Below are 17,793 nucleotides of genomic sequence, written 5' to 3'. Positions count from 1 at the left end.
CCCCTGTGGGAATCTGCCGGACAGGAGTCTTTGTATCCTCAGGGACAGGGCCCTGCATCTAAAGGTACTCTGTGTCCCCCTGGGGACGGTGCATAGAGCGCTTGTTTCACAGACGCTGCAGCAGCTGCTGGTTTTGTGACGACCGGGACTTCCGCGCCGACCGCGCCTGCTTGTCGGCCGCGGTATTAAATTTAGTCCCCGGCTTCATTGCGGCCTAGTACCATAACTCCCGCCCCCGGGCCTGCCAGTCAGGGGTAAGGGCGGGACGGTCGACCTGACGTCGGCAGTGAGGGCTGGAGCATACTTTAGGTTTCCACCCCCCCCCCCTCACTGATCACTGTGGGGCACCAGATTCCCGCACTTTACTAGTCGCCGCCCACGGCTCCCTCCTCCCCTGAGAGCTCCGGCAGCCATTTTTACACATTCTGCCGGTGGAGGATTTCAGGAACGAGCTCTGCAGCTCTGGGAGACCTAAGGCAGGGAATCTGGTGGACACACACCGCTTTGGGCGGTCGGTAAGCCACACCGGTCACCCGGTGCTGGTCCCCCTAGGGTGCCGGAGTATATATATATATATATATATATATATATAATTTGTATATATTTTCTCTGTTCGTCCGGGTTGTTTTGCTTTTGGCTATATACCCTCAGTGATCACTCTCCTAGGAGACAACAGCATGTCGTCCACAAGGAGCAAGGGCGCTAAGGCAAAGGGTTTTTTTGCAACCTGTACCTCTTGTGCGGCTATGTTACCTGCAGGTTCCAGCCTCACTGTGAGCAATGCTCGACCCCTGTTGCACTTGCTCAGCCGGAGCCTCGGTCACTAGTGGGCCCCTCGGCTCAGGCAGACCCTCCTGCTCCCCCTGTCCAGGCGGCAGGGACAGAGTTTGCAGTTTTTGCTGAGAAACTCTCGGAGTCGCTTTCACAATCCATGGCTCAGTCTATGGACAAATGGTCTGCCAAGCTACTAGAAGGCTTACAGTCCAGACCGGTCCTTACACAGGCCCCGGGCACTGTTGGATCATCGCCTCCATGCCCCTCTCGGTCTGCGCCGCAGCGATCTCCCGGGGTGGCCCCTAGGTCTCACGTGGAGGACTCCGGCACGGACCACAGTCCCAGACCGGTTAAGCGGGCTCGCTGGGAATCTTCCCCGACTTCCTCACGCTGCTCGGGGTCTCAGCTTGAGGACTCTCTGTAGGATGAGGCGGACGTCGCAGCTCAGGGCTCTGACCCTGACGTTGCTCTCAATCTTGATACACCTGAAGGGGACGCCATAGTAAATGACCTTATAGCGTCCATCAACCAGGTGCTAGATCTTTCTCCCCCAACTCCACCTATAGAGGAGGCGGCTTCGCAGCAGGAGAAACACCAGTTTAGGTTTCCCAAACGTACACGGAGTGTGTTTTTCGATCACTCTAACTTCAGAGATGCTGTCCAGAAGCACAGAGCTTTTCCGGACAAGCGCTTTACTAAGCGCCTTAATGACACACGTTACCCCTTCCCCTCTGACGTAGTTAAGGGTTGGGCTCAATGTCCCAAGGTGGATCCTCCAGTCTCTAGACTGGCGGCTAGATCTGTAGTATCAGTTGCAGATGGCTCATCGCTCAAGGATGCCACTGACAGGCAGATAGAGCTCCTGGTGAAATCCATCTATGAAGCCACAGGCGCGTCTTTTGCCCTGGCCTTTGCAGCCGTGTGGGCACTCCAAGCTATCTCCGCTTGTCTGTCTGAGATTAATGCGGTCACACGTACCTCTGCTCCGCAAGTTGCGTCTTTCACTTCTCAGGCGTCGGCTTTTTCGTCCTACGCCATGAACGCCGTCCTGGACTCTGCTAGCCGTACAGCGGTAGCATCCGCTAATTCGGTGGCAGTCCGCAGGGCCATGTGGCTACGCGAATGGAAGGCAGACTCTGCTTCCAAGCAGTTCTTAACCGGTTTGCCGTTTTCTGGCGACCGATTGTTTGGCGAACGATTGGATGAAATTATTAAGGAATCCAAGGGAAAGGACTCGTCCTTACCCCAGTCCAAACCGAAGAGACCTCAGCAACGGAAAATACAACCGAGGTTTCGGTCCTTTCGGCCCTCAGACAAGTCCCAATCCTCCCCGTCCAACAGGCCAGAGAAGGGCCAGAGGAACTCTTATGCGTGGCGGTCTAAGTCACGCCCCCAAAAAACCGTCGGAGGCACTGCCTCCAAGGCGGCCTCCTCATGACTTTCGGCCTCCCCGAACCGCATCCTCGGTCGGTGGCAGGCTCTCCTGCTTTTGCGACGCCTGGTGGCCACATGTCCAAGACCGATGGGTGAGAGACATTCTGTCTCACGGTTACAGGATAGAGTTCAGCTCTCGTCCTCCGACTCGTTTCTTCAGAACATCTCCGCCTCCATCTCGGGCCGGCGCACTTTTTCAGGCTGTGGGCGTTCTGAAGTCAGAAGGAGTGGTGATTCCCGTTCCCCCTCAGGAACATGGTCACGGCTTCTACTCCAACTTGTTCGGGGTGCCAAAGAAGGACGGATCATTCCGTCCCGTTCTGGACCTCAAGCTGCTCAACAAACATGTGAGAACCAGACGGTTTCGGATGGAATCCCTCCGCTCGGTCATCGCCTTGATGTCACAAGGAGACTTCCTAGCATCGATCGACATCAAGGATGCTTATCTCCACGTGCCGATCGCACCCGAGCATCAACGCTTCCTGCGTTTCGCCATCGGGGACGACCACCTTCAGTTCGTGGCACTGCCTTTCGGCCTGGCGACAGCCCCACGGGTCTTCACCAAGGTCATGGCATCCGTTGTGGCGGTCCTACACTCTCAGGGCCACTCGGTGATTCCTTACTTAGACGATCTCCTAGTCAGGGCACCCTCCCGGGTGGCGTGTCAACACAGCCTGACCGTCGCTCTGGAGACTCTCCAGCGGTTCGGGTGGATCATCAACTTCCCAAAGTCCAAGTTGACACCGACCCAATCACTGACTTACCTCGGGATGGAGTTTCATACTCACTCAGCGGTAGTCAAGCTACCGCTGGACAAACAGCTTTCGCTGCAGACAGGGGTGCAATCTCTTCTTCGGGGTCAGTCACACCCCTTGAGGCGCCTCATGCACTTCCTGGGGAAGATGGTGGCAGCAATGGAGGCAGTGCCCTTCGCGCAGTTCCATCTGCGCTCACTCCAATGGGACATTCTCCGCAAATGGGACAGGAGGTCGACGTCCCTCGACAGGAACGTCTCTCTTTCCCTTGCAGCCAAAACCTCTCTTCAGTGGTGGCTTCTCCCCACTTCTCTATCGCAGGGAAAATCCTTCCTGCCCCCATCCTGGGCTGTGGTCACGACGGACGCGAGCCTGTCAGGGTGGGGAGCGGTTTTTTCTCCACCACAGGGCTCAGGGAACCTGGACTCCGATAGAGTCTTCCCTTCAGATCAATGTTCTGGAGAGGTCTCTTCACCCAGACGTGTTTCGAGAGATCTGTCGCCGCTGGGGAACGCCGGACGTCGATCTCATGGCGTCACGGCACAACAACAAGGTCCCGGCCTTCATGGCACGTTCTCAAGATCACAGAACTCTGGCGGCGGACGCGTTAGTTCAGGATTTGTCGCAGTTTCGACTCCCTTATGTGTTTCCTCCTCTGGCGATGTTGCCCAGAGTGTTACGCAAGATCAGATCCGACTGTCGTCGCGCCATTCTCGTCGCTCCAGATTGGCCGAGGCGGTCGTGGTATCCGGATCTGTGGCATCTCACGGTGGGTCAGCCGTGGGCGCTTCCAGACCGCACAGACCTGCTGTCACAAGGGCCGTTTTTCCATCTGAATTCTGCGGCCCTCAACCTGACTGTGTGGCCATTGAGTCCTGGCTCCTAGCGTCGTCGGGTTTATCGCAGGATGTCATTGCCACTATGAGACAAGCCAGGAAACCAACGTCCGCCAAGATCTATTACAGGTCGTGGTGGATCTTCTTGTCCTGGTGCTCTGATAGGGGTTTTACTCCCTGGCCTTTTGCCTTACCCATTTTTCTTTCATTCCTTCAATCCGGAATGGACAAGGGTTTGTCACTCGGCTCTCTCAAGGGACAAGTATCGGCGCTCTCAGTATTTTTTCAAAAGCGCCTGGCAAGGCTTCCGCAGGTCCGCACGTTCCTGCAGGGAGTTTGCCACATAGTTCCACCCTACAAGCGTCCGCTGGAACCCTGGGGCCTTAACAGGGTGTTAATGGCTCTTCAAAAACCACCTTTCGAGCCGCTGAGGGATGTCTCTTTATCACGTCTTTCGCAGAAGGTGGCTTTTCTTTTGGCAATTACCTCACTCCGAAGAGTGTCGGAGCTTGCAGCGCTGTCATGCAAATCCCCTTTCCTGGTTTTTCACCAGGATAAGGTGGTTCTGCGTCCTATCCCGGAGTTTCTCCCTAAGGTGGTATCTCCTTTTCATCTCAATCAGGATATCTCCTTACCGTCTTTTTGACCTCATCCAGTTCACCAGTGTGAAAAGGATTTGCATTCATTAGATCTAGTGAGAGCACTCCGGCTCTACGTGTCTCGCACGGCGCCCCTGCGCCGTTCAGATGCGCTCTTTGTCCTGGTCGCTGGCCAGCGTAAGGGTTCGCAGGCTTCCAAGTCAACTTTGGCTCGGTGGATCAAGGAACCGATTCTTGAAGCCTACCGTTCTTCGGGGCTTCCTCTTCCTTCGGGGCTGAAAGCCCATTCTACCTGAGCCGTGGGTGCGTCCTGGGCATTGCGACACCGGGCTACGGCTCAGCAGGTGTGTCAGGCAGCTACCTGGTCTAGTCTGCACACCTTCACAAAACACTATCAAGTGCATACCTATGCTTCGGCAGATGCCAGTCTAGGTAGGCGAGTCCTTCAGGCGGCGGTTGCCCACCTGTAGGAAGGGGTCGTTTTTCGTCTCTCTGTTATTGAGGTATTCTTTTACCCACCCAGGGACTGCTTTTGGACGTCCCAATTGTCTGGGTCTCCCAATGGAGCGACAAAGAAGAAGGGAATTTTGTTTACTTACCGTAAATTCCTTTTCTTCTAGCTCCTATTGGGAGACCCAGCACCCGCCCCTGTTTCCTTCGGGCTGTTTGTTCTTTTGTGTACACATGTTGTTCATGTGGAATTGTTCCTTTGGTTCATGGTTTTCAGTTCTCCGAACATCCTTCGGATTGAATTTACCTTAGACCAATTTATAAGTTTCCTCCTTCCTGCTTTTGCACCAAACTGAGGAGCCCGTGATCCACGGGAGGGTGTATAGGCAGAGGGGAGGGGTTACACTTTTTAAAGTGTAATACTTTGTGTGGCCTCCGGAGGCAGAAGCTATACACCCAATTGTCTGGGTCTCCCAATAGGAGCTAGAAGAAAAGGAATTTACGGTAAGTAAACAAAATTCCCTTCTTTTGTATATTCAGTTGTTGATAAAGATAAATATGGAATTTTTGCTAATAGAGTGCCTTTTTTTGGTACTAAAATCGCGTTAATTTAATCAAGATTAGATTAAACTAAAACATGCATTATTTTTGTGCTGTTTTGTTAGAAAATATTATTTAATTCAGAAATGTGCACATAGGATATGCATTCACACACCTATATATGATGCTACGCGAGTGTTGATGTTGACTTGCGATTATTCTACTTATAATGCACATGAGAAGGTACGTCATTGCCTCCTTCTTGGGGAATCACTTGATCTTGTATATAGGGAAATCTTGCATTTGTGAAAGATCCAGTAGAAATAGTATTAAGATTTCTAAAATGTTAATTTTTGTGCCCCATAAAACTTGACATATCCTGTTTTCCACTAAAGATCTGTACACTTAAGGCCCCGTCACACTAAGCAACATCGCTAGCAACATCGCTGCTAACGAACAACTTTTGTGACGTTGCTAGCGATGTTGCTGTGTGTGACATCCAGCAACAACCTGGCCCCTGCTGTGAGGTCGTTGGTTGTTGCTGAATGTCCTGGGCCATTTTTTAGTTGTTGCTGTCCCGCTGTGAAGCACAGATCGCTGTGTGTGACAGCGAGACAGCAACAACTAAATGTGCAGGCAGCAGGAGCCGGCTTCTGCGGAGGCTGGTAACCAATGTAAACATCGGGTAACCAAGAAGCCCTGTCCTTGGTTACCCGATATTTACCTTTGTTACCAGCCTCCGCAGCTCTCACTGTCAGTGCCGGCTCCTGCTCTGTGCACATGTAGCTGCAGGACACATCGGGTTAATTAACCCGATGTGTGCTGTAGCTAGGAGAGCAGGGAGCCAGCACTAAGCATTGTGCGCTGCTCCCTGCTCTGTGCACATTTAGCTGCAGCACACATCGGGTAATTAACCCGATGTGTGCTGTAACTAGGAGAGCATGGAGCCTGCGCTCAGTGTGCGCTGCTCCCTGCTCTCTGCACGTGTAGCTGCGTGCGCTGGTAACCAAGGTAAATATCGGGTTGGTTACCCGATATTTACCTTAGTTACCAAGCGCAGCATCTTCCACGCGGCGCTGGGGGCTGGTCACTGGTTGCTGGTGAGCTCACCAGCAACTTGTGTAGCGACGCTCCAGCGATCCCTGCCAGGTCAGATTGCTGGTGGGATCGCTGGAGCGTCGCAGTGTGACATCTCACCAGCAACCTCCTAGCAACTTACCAGCAATCCCGATCGTTGTTGGGATCGCTGGTAAGTTGCTTAGTGTGACTGGACCTTTATTCTGTTGTAGAATGGAATTTACTATCTATTGTTTATTGGATTATTACCCTTGTTAAATATCATTACTTGGGAAACATCCCTTCAGTCTTCAGTCCAGCAGCAATAAGAAGCGATTAATAACTACAGAAAATGATCCAGATCCTCCGGACACTGAACTGCTTTAGGCTATGTGCACACGTTGCGTTTTTTTCAGCGCGGAAAAAAACGCACCCTCTGGCAGAGGGGAGAATTGTAAACGCATGCGTTTTTCGTGCGTTTTTTTTATGATCCACATGATCCAGTGACAGTGCCACAGTACATCCAGTACACAGTGCCAGCCTTTCTGCAGAGATGTGAGTGTTGGCGACGGGAGAACGCAGCTGCCCATGACCACGATTTAGGTTCAGGCTGCTGTTGAGCTCTATGCTACCTGCAGAGAACACTCTTGTCTCCGCAGCATAAATTGACATGCTGAGGCTCGAAAAGCTGCACCACAGGTCAGTTTATGCTGCGGAGAAGAGAAGCACAGTGGGCATGGGATTTCTAAAAATCCTTCCACTGTGCTTCTACTGCACAACGCAGCGTTATGGACGCAGGGAAAACACTCTGCGCCCATAACGCTGCAAACCCTGATTGTGGGCACACAGCCTAAAATGTGTCAATGGATGTCAAACATATATATATAACGTCCCACCCCCCTGCATATTCTAAGCTGGCGCCCTTTAGTGCCTTTCATGTGGCACTAAAGGGTGCCTAGCCTTGTATTTAGCCCCCAAAAAAAATTATTAAAATAAATGACGTGGGGTCCCCCCTATTTTTGATAGCCAGTCAGGGTAAAGCAGACAGCTGTAGCCTGCAAACCACAGCTGACAGCTTCATCTTGTCTGGTGATCAATTTGGAGGGCTCCCCAAGCTGTTTTTTTTTTTTTTTTTTTTTTTATTTATAAATAATTAAAAAAACAAACAAAAAAAAACCGTGGGGTCCCCCCCAAATTAGATCACCAGCCAAGGTGAAGCTGACAGCTGGGGTCTGGTATTCTCAGGATGGGAAGAGCCATAGTTATTGGACTCTTCCCAGACTAAAAATAGGAGGCCACATCCGCCCCAGAAGTGGCGCATCCATTAGATGCACCAATCCTGGCGCTTCGCCCCAACTCATCCCGCGCCCTGGTGCAGTGGCAAACGGGGTAATATATGGGGTTGATACCAGATGTGTAATGTCACCTGGCATCAAGCCCAGCAATTAGTGATGTCACGGCGTCTATTTGGTACCAGACATAACTAATTGACAGTAATAGCAAAAAAAATTGACAACCAAAAAAAAAAAATTATTTGAAAAAACACGCCCCAAAAACATATCCTCTTTCACCAATTTATTGAAAAGAAAAAAAATTGGGTCCACAGTATCCATTTTTGACGTCCCACGTCGCCTCTGGACCTTCTAGAATATGGGGGGCACGCTCAGGGAACGTGTCCTCCATTTTCTAGTAGTGCAGACCCTCCATTTGAGGAGAGTGGGTGCAAAGAATCTGCACCCACTCTCCCCGGGTCACAGCTGCACAGTGCCGAGCAGCAGCAGCCAGCGCAGCTCACACTGAACACAGGAAGCCGTCAGCTGCTCGGCACATGTGACCAGTGCGCACTGTGAAGGAGGGGGCCGCGGGGGATCTGCGCTGTGACAGGTACGGGGGTTACCGGGGGACACCGGAGGACACCGGGGGGAATAGGGGGTGACCTGGCAGGGCCTGTGGAGCAGTTTTCTATCGCATGTGTTATTGCACATGCGACATGAGTAGGACGGCCGATGCGCTGCTGTGAGCGCGGCCATGTTTGATTTTCGGGAGGGGGGTCGGGGCGGGCACTTTGGCGACACCGAGGGCTTTCCTGAACTTTGCCAGGAAGTGAGGTCAACAGGAAACCTCTTGACCTCACTTCCAGGTAAATGCCTGTGTTCTATATGCCGACAAAGCCCGCGGACCGCAACAAAAAAAAATAATGAGACTTATCTGTGACTTGTACACGCCTTCTATAGTATTTAAACTGCATTATGTGAAAGCTTTGTGTGCAGTATTTGAGAAAGGCTTGAGATACTAGCCGAAATGCAGGATGTATGGACGTGAAATGAAAATAAACCTCTAAAGAGAAGGAAAATGTTTGTGTTTCTGTGACTACCGTGTTTTTCCAAAAATAAGACAGTTATATTTTTTTTTGCCCCCCAAAAAAGCACTAGGGCTTATTTTTGGAGGAGGTCTTATTCTTGGAGAAACACGGTTGGGGTAAGTTTACTTCCCAAAAAAGCAGACCCCCCCCCTCCACTTCCCAGGAGACTCATACTCACCAGACCAGGACGTGCGTGTTTCCCAGGTCCTCCTGTGATCTCCTGTCGGTGCTGCACGCCGTCCTACTCTGCTGCTGGCTCACACACTGACACACACAGCCCGATCGCAGACACACACAGCAAATCTCACACAGCAGATCACAAACACACACACACACACACACACACACACACACACACACACAATCAGATCTCACACATACAGCAGATCGCAGATATACACAGCAGATCACACACAGCAGATCGCAGGCACACGCAGCCGATCACAGATACACGCAGCCGATCACAAATACACACACACATCCGATCGCAGGCACATACAGCAGATCACACACACACAGCAGATCGCAGATATACACAGCACATCACACACATCCGATCGCAGGCACACAAAGCCGATCACAGATGCACACATCCGATCGCAGGCACGCACAGCCGATCACAGATACACACAGCCGAATGCAGACACACAGCCGATCGCAGAAAAACACAGCCCATTGCAGACACACACAGCAGATCACACACACACACACACACACACACACACACATCACATCCAGCGCTTACGGCTGCAGGGAATGAGAGCAAGTCACGTGTCCCACCGCAGGTCCTGTTCGTTGCGCTCCACCGCACTGCCTCTCCGGATTCTGCCAGTGAGAAGAGATCGGTGTCGCTGGATGAGGTGAGTGTGTATGCGATCCGATGTGTGTATGTGTGTGTATGCGATCCGATGTGTGTGTGATCTGATGTTTGTGTGTGCGATCCGATGTTTGTGTGTGAGATCGTGTGTGTGTGTGTGTGTGAGCTGATGTGTGCGGGTGTGTGATCACTGCAGGTCCTGCCGCTCAGTGTCGGGTGAGTGTAATTGCCGGGTGCCGCTGTGTATAATGAAGTGTCCTGCAGTATCTGTATCTTTTTTAGCTGCTTGGACACTTCATTATTGATCCGCGACTAGGGCTTATTTTCGGGGGAGGGCTTATATTTAAACCTTGCTCTGAAAATGCTGAAAATCCCTGCTAGGGCTTATTTTTGGGGGAGGTCTTATTTTATGAAAAACACGGTATCTGTTCATTAAATGTTGGCGTTTGGGTTTGCCAACTTATTACTCATGCACCACAAAAAGGGAGTGCCCACCTGGATTTTGTAACACTTTCTGTCAATATTTAAACATGGTAATAGTTACCAAAGAAGGTTGTATATGACAAATAAGGGGAACATTGAAATGATTGTGGAGGGAATCTTTTTTTATGTTGTAGACTAAAGGCCCCTTTACACACTGCAACATCACTAACGATATCGCTGTAACGTCACCGGTTTTGTGACGTAATAGCGACCTCCTCAGCGACATTGCAGTGTGTGACATGTATCAGCCACCTGGTCCCCGATGTGAGGTCGCTGATCGCTACAAGTCGTTCAGGACCATTGTTTGCTCCTTTGTTTCCCGCTGCGCAGTATGTGTCGGTGTGTTTGACACCGTTACGAGATCGTTAGCGACCCAGCCCATAGGCGTGCTAGCGTTCCCTTTCCAGCCAGGTCGTTCTGCAGGTCCGTATCGTGGCTGCGTCGTTGGCCAGATCTGCCTGTTTGACAGCTCACCAGCGACTCTTAGAGACTTTCCAGTTATCGCTAGAAAGTCTGTGTGTAAAGGGGTCTTTAGAGAAAAATGCATTATCCTTCATGAGCTATAAATGGAAAATCACTGCAGGAATGAAGCTGTGTTGATGCATGAGATGGCAGCACCCTGGACAGAAAGACCTCACGTCCAACATGTATTACTGGGAGGAATGCTCCGACGAGGGAAAAGTATGAAATTAGAAGCACTGCAGAGTGAATATATGAGGGGTTCTGAAAGTGAAGAAATGAATAATAAATGCAGAATGGAACAGTTCAATTTTTTTTAACTACACATAACCATAAATATTTGTGAGATTTTTTTTTTTGTTCCATGTTAAAGGTGTCCGTAGCTTTTAAGTCAAACTATTCACTAAGATTGTATTTAATATGCTATTGCTAACCTGTTTTCTTTTACTTTTTAACTTGATGTTTGTGTGTTCCATAGACGCTATTATTCCTTAAAACTGCTACGTTACTGCTTTTCCCAGTGGAAGGAGGAATGGTGGACATTTTGTAAGGAGTGGAGACTTAATGTACGAGCTGAATTGCATTACAGGTAAATGGATGGATGACTAAAAATGAAGAGCTCTGCTGGAAAAAAAAAGCACAATAATTACTTCTAAAGCGTGTGTTTTATGATATTCCCTTGCAACAGTGTTTTTAGGCTGGGTTCACACAACCATAATTCCTCAATTTGAGACACAGCCCAATTCTTCTAATCAGACTCTGACATTTCTCCAACTCCTCCATTGTATCTGTCAGTGAGAATCGGCCTGCAGTTGGATGTCATCTGAGTGCAGTCCGATTTATTTATTTTGTTAATGGCCCAGTGCTTTCCATTCTTAAACTACAGATGTATGATTTGTTTCTATTTTCCTCGGACCACTCGGTCCAGGGATATAAAATTGCATATTTACACTGCCCCTTGAATAACCTTGGTCCAAGTGCGATCCAGTGTTTTGTCGAATAGCACTCTGACCGAAAATATGGTTGTCTGCATTAGAGATGAGTAAAACAATAAGTGACACCTATATTACAATTGAGGCAAAAGAAATCAATATATTCGTTAACTTGTATAAAATTGGCTTTAATAACAGCAACATGTCTGCTTAAAGGAGTATTCTTATCTACTACATTTATTGAGTATTCACAGGATATGCTATAAACGTATAATAAATGTTGATCTCATAAACGGCACCTTCATCTATCTGGAGGTTGGGACCCTGACAGGTTGTTAGTGAAGAGTGCGGAATTCTCATTCATTTGTGTAGGAAATCTGTCCGCTGGCAGCAGCATGTTCCATGGCTGCGTTCTCCAGATACAGATCCCACTTGTGAGAATCAAATTTGCTATACATTAACATTGTATCCTGTAAATATGCCTTAAATGTATGACATAGGAATACTCCTTTAAATTTGCCTTTGTGGTATGTGTTAAAACTTTTCAGCTTTGTCGCCAAAGATTAGAGTTTTAGAATTCTACGTGGTCTATTCACAACCCTTCCAACAGCAAGCCGCTCTGGCTGTTAGCCACCATAATCTAGGTATACCTAGCTTCTCTAACTGGGGTAACTTTTGGACTTACACATTACCTTTTTCATTCACTTCAAAGTTTATATTGCAGAAGTTTGAGTTTTGCCACCTAATGAGCTTATGTATTTTTACTTGTACTGTATATACTCGAGTATAAGCCGACCCGAGTATAAGTCGAGGCCCCTAATTCTACAACAAGAAACAGGGAAACCGTATTGACTCGAGTATAAGCCTAGGGAGGGAAATGCAGCAGCTACTGGGAAGTTTCAAAAATAAAAATAGATCCCAATAATATGTACTGTGCCCCATTCTTGTCTCCCCTTGTAGTAATGTGCCCATCCTTGTCCCCCCTTGTAGTAATGTGCCCCGTCCTTCTCTCCCCTCCACTTATTGCAATCTGCTCATCCTTGTGCCCCTTCCTTGGGCCCTCTAGTAATGTGCCCTGTAGTAATGTCCTCCTACTGGTCCCCTTATTGTCCTCTATTATAAAAAAAAAATATTCTCACCTCTCCTCCATTCCCACGGTGACCTCATCTGCTCCCTGTAGACCACTCCGTGATCCTGTCCAATGAACGGGGCTGCAGGATGCCGTAGTGTCTTTACTGCAGTTGAATGGTTTACAGCGGCGGCAGTGCAGCAAAGTATTCAACTTCTGTAAAGCGCTGATGGCAGCAGTGGCCCCGGGTACTGGACGTTATAACGGAAGTGTCTATGCCTGCGTTCTGCAAGAGGCACCCCTTGATGATCAAGTCCCGTGCACGGAGCCACCGCTGCTGTCAGCGCCTTACAGCAGTTGAATGCTTTACTGCACCGCCGCCGTAAAGCATTCAACTGCTGTAAAGCCACCATGACAGCCTGCAGTGGTGGCTCCGTGCACGGGACGCAATCATCAAGGGGTGCCTCTTGCAGACCGCAGGCTAGACCCCTCCGTGATAGCGTCCTGTACATGGGGCCACCTCTGCCAGTAGCGCTTTACAGCAGTTGATTGCTTTACTGCACCGCCGCATTCAACTTCAGTAAAGACATGACGGCAGACAGCAGCCCCATGCATCGGACGCTACCACGGAGGGGTCTACAAGGAGCAGCTGAAGTCATCGCGGGAACAGAGGAGAGGGGAGAATATGAGTATTTTTTTTTTTGTGGGACCCTGACCCGAGTATAAGCCGAGGGGGGCATTTTCAGCTTAAAAAAATGGGCTAAAAAACTTGGCTCATACTTGAGTATATACCGCATATATGTTCTTTTAATGCTTTTATATTTGTAACCTCATGAAAACCTTACTTGAACAATAGCAAAGTGAAATTGCTTGTCAATCTTCTAGGTACACGCTCTACACATTGTGCTTTAAGGCGTGGAGGAGCTATGTGATCACACAGAATCAGACTAAACAAAAGCATCTTATTGCCACCCAATTCGGTGAGTATCATTTTGTAGAAGATCGATTGTAATGCTGAAATGTAGGAGGTTTTTTTCTCCAACACTGCCGCTCTTTCAATTAAGTCAATGGAAATTAGTCGCAATATGACAGAGCCTAAAGGTCGCTTTACACGCTGCGACATCGCTAAAGCGATGTCGTTGGGGTCACGGAATTCGTGACGCACATCCGGCCACGTTAGCGATGTCGTTGCGTGTGACATCTACGTGCAATCGAAAATCGTCGCAAACACGTGCAAAATCGCTAATCGGTGACATGCCCCCCTGTTCTCGATTATCGTTGCTGCAGCAGGTACGACATTGTTCCTCTTTCCTGCGGCAGCACACATCGCTATGTGTGACACCGCAGGAACGAGGAACCTCACCTTACCTGTGGCCGCCCGCAATGCGGAAGAAAGGAGGTGGGCGGGATGTTCGTCCCGCTTATCTCCGCCCCTCCGCTTCTATTGGGTGGCCGCTTAGTGACGTTGCTGTGACGCCGAACGAACCGCCCCCTTACAAAGGAGGTGGTTCGCCGGTCACAGCGACATCGCTAGGTAGGTAAGTAGTGTGACGGGTCCGAGCGATGTTGTGCGCCACGGGCAGCGATTTGCCCGTGACGCACAAACGACAGGGGCGGGTACGTATGCTAGCGATATCACTAGCGAGATCACAGCGTGTAAAGCGGCCTTTAGTCAAGTGTGGGCGAAAAATAACGGCACCACACCAAATCCTGAGCAATTCATATTAACACCCAGAATCTTAAAAAGATTTCTTTAGTTTTGATGATATTGTGAAGATCTGTGCATGTAAGATGCAAAATGATATACTTTGGTGCCAGATTGCATAAGTGCTTGGGTGGTTTTCGTGCCAGGCGTCTAACTTTCTAAATTTATCGTTTACATTTTGTTAAATTTGTAAATTATCTGGTAGTAAAAGTGTTCTTTCAGGCATTTGGGGAACAAAAAAATAACAATCAAACCTTTAATGGACTTTCTCACCAGGTTTTTGCCACCTAAACTGAGAGCAGCATAATGTAGGGGCAGAGACCCGGATTCCAGCGATGTGTCACTAACTGGACTCCTTATTGTAATTTTGATAAAATCACTGATTAATCAGCAGTAGATTATCATTACAGGACTACTTGGTGTGCTGTCAGGTAGTCCAGCATATTCATGAGCTCTGTATAACTGCAGCAGAGAAAACATTGATTTTTATCAAAATTACAGTAAGCAGCTCAGTAAGTGACACATCACTGGAATCAGGGTCTCTGCCCCTAAATGATCATGCTCTCAGATGGGGGAGCAAATATCTGGTGACAGATTCCCTTTAATGTTGTGACGGTCTTAAAGAGGTTGCCTGATGCCAGTCACTTTATCATCAGAAGGTACTTCTGCCCTTACCTTACCGGACATGTGCACAATAGGTATTGTGTACGTGGCTTATTCATTAGAGCAAGACCTTCCCAATGCAGAACTGAGTGTCACAAGGAGACCCCTTTAATCTCATAATTATTATTTATGAGAGATGCATGGATAGCACTTTGGATGTGCTGTACTGTAATGAACACAGCAGCATCTGAATTACATGCCCTGTAATAGAGAGATCAACATGATCTGGCTTTAGCTACGTTCAGATGAAGGTATTTTCAGCCTGTGTACAATGGACTGCGCAGTAAGCAATGTATGACAATTGTCTATGCTGGAGTGTCAATAGCACATACATAGGTAGTGGGCGAGTGCATGCAACACAAGGAGGCAGTCACTTATGCAATTTGGAGGCGTGACTGGTACGTGGATTTAGGCGTTTCTCTAAGCCTCGTAGCCTTTTTAATACTTCAATTTTTTTTGTTTGTATTGTGTTATAGAGATATACATTATGCCCTGTCCCACTTCATTTTTTTCCCTAAAATGTTGATAGGACAATGTTGCCCACTACTTATAACTATGTGTTCATTTTCTGAAGAGGTATGTTTCTTACTCTTCGTATTTTTTTATGTGTATACTTGCCTTGAAAAAGTATTCATACTCTGCAAATTTTCCACATTTTGTCCAATTACACCCCAAAACTTAAATGTATCTTTTTGGGGATTTTATGTGCTGTACCAAGACAAAATAACAAGTGTTTTTAATTTTTAAAACTATAAATCTGAAAATTGTGACTTGTATTCACCTCCCTGAGTCAATATTTTGTAGGACCATTTTTTGCTGCAATTACTACTGCAAGTCTTTTGGGTTATGTCTCTGCTAGCTTTGCAAATGTAGAGGCTGAAGTTTTGTTTTTTTTTCATTGGTTACAAAATCACTCTACTTCAGTGAGATTGGATGGAGAGTATCTGTGAACAGTAATTTTTCAAAACTTGCCACAGATTCTCAATAGGATTAATATCTGGATTTATACAGGGCCATTTGCATACATAAATATGGCTTAATCTGAACTGTTCCATTATAGGTCTGTCAGTAGGTTTAGAGTTGTCCTGCTGCAACCTTTAACAGGTTTTCCTTCAGGACTCCCTTGTACTTGGCTCCATCCATCTTCCCATCAACTGTGACCAGCTTCCATCTCCCACCTTCCATCTCCCACCACCATGTTTAAGGCTATGTGCGCACTTACCGGATTTTGCCGCGGTTTTTTTGCGGTTTTGCTGCATGTTTCGCTGCAGAAAATGTTCATAACATCTCTGCAGTGAATCACCAGCAAAACCTATGGGCAAAAAAAATCCTGTGCGCACTGGGCGGAATTTGACAGCTGCACGTTTTGCTGCGGGATTCCCGCAGCAAAAACAATTGCATGTCAATTCTTTTCCGCACGTCGCTGCGTGATTTCACTACATTGACTCCAATGTTAATCGTGAAATCCCGCAGGGAATAACGCAGGCAGCAAATTCTGTGCGGTTCACTGCGTTATTCCCTGCGGTATTTCGCGGTTTACCTCCGGTAATGTACTTCACTTGCTTGCGGTTTTGCAGGGAAGTGATGTCATTACAGGAAGAGGAAGCCGTGCAGAGTAAACACACACACATCACAGACACAGACATCACAGACATAGAACACACACACACATCACAGACACAGATAGACATCACAGACATAGATCACAGACACAGACACATAGAACATAGATAGAAAGAAAACGGAAATATAGAAAACAAAGAACGTGGGCTCCGCTGTATATTTACCGTCCAGCCGAGGTAAGCACACAGCGGCGGCCCGGTATTCTCAGGCTGGGGAGGGAGAGGTGCAGGGTTAATGTCCCCCGCCTCACTCCCACCTCCCACAGCCGAGAATATCAGCCGCAGCTGCCCCGGGACTGTCGCATGCATTATGCGGCAGCACCGGCGTGTCCCCGGCTCATCCTGCCGCCGTGTAGCAGTGGCGGTCAGGGTAATACAAGGGGTTAATGGTGGCGGATCACCGCCATTAACTCCAGGCTTGATCATGGCAGCGTCTATGAGACAGCTAACATGATCAACCCATAAGTAAAGTGAATAAAACACACAGAAAAATCCTTTATTTTAAATAAAACAAACAAGCCTCGTTCACCATTTTATTAACCCCTCCCGCAACAAAGGCGTAATCCACAGCTTCGGCGTAATCCACAGGTCCTGCACTGCTTACATCCATCCGCGACTGTCACAGACACAGCGCTGAATGAATACAGCAGACAGCAGAGGTAATTACCGGTCATTTCCCACGGCCGGTAATGTGAACTCACTGCCGACCGTGGGAAATGCAGCGATCTGTCCTCTATCTATCTATCTATCTATCTATCTATCTATCTATCTATCTATCTATCTATGCCTCTATCTGTCTGTCTATCTATCCCTCTATCTGTCTGTCTATCTATCCCTCTATCTATTCTTCTGTCTATCTATCTACTATCTCAGAATTAAATGACTTTTTTTTTTTTCCAATGTGCTTTATTGCATTGAATGCAATAAAGCACATCCCAACCCGCACGCGGCAAAACCGCGGCAATACCGCGAACCATACCGCGGTGAAACTGCAGCAAACCGCGGCAAACCACATGCGGTTTTCGGGTGCGGTTTGCCGCGGTTTTTTACCGCGGGTGCGGTAATCTTTGAATACCTGCGGAATTTTCTTGAGAAAATTCCATTTCTTTTTCGCTCCTAATTGGGAGACCCAGACAGTGGGTGTATAGCTACTGCCCTCTGGAGGCCGCACAAAGAACTACACTTAAAAGTGTAAGGCCCCTCCCCTTCTGGCTATACACCCTCCCGTAGGAGTACA

General features: G+C 48.4%; 1 protein-coding gene across 1 annotated transcript in view; it reads left to right on the top strand.

The window, feature by feature from the left end:
- Positions 1 to 17,793, top strand: part of SFI1 (SFI1 centrin binding protein) — a 134,319-nt gene that overhangs the window by 24,955 nt on the left and 91,571 nt on the right. The window contains 2 exon segments of the mRNA XM_075323458.1: positions 11,044 to 11,154; positions 13,452 to 13,546. Coding sequence (XP_075179573.1) covers positions 11,044 to 11,154; positions 13,452 to 13,546 — 206 coding nt within the window.

This window comes from Anomaloglossus baeobatrachus, chromosome 1, assembly GCF_048569485.1.
Source record: "Anomaloglossus baeobatrachus isolate aAnoBae1 chromosome 1, aAnoBae1.hap1, whole genome shotgun sequence".
Classification (NCBI taxonomy): domain Eukaryota; kingdom Metazoa; phylum Chordata; class Amphibia; order Anura; family Aromobatidae; genus Anomaloglossus; species Anomaloglossus baeobatrachus.
Note: the sequence above shows the minus strand (reverse complement) of the source record. Positions and strands in the feature narration are given on the sequence as shown.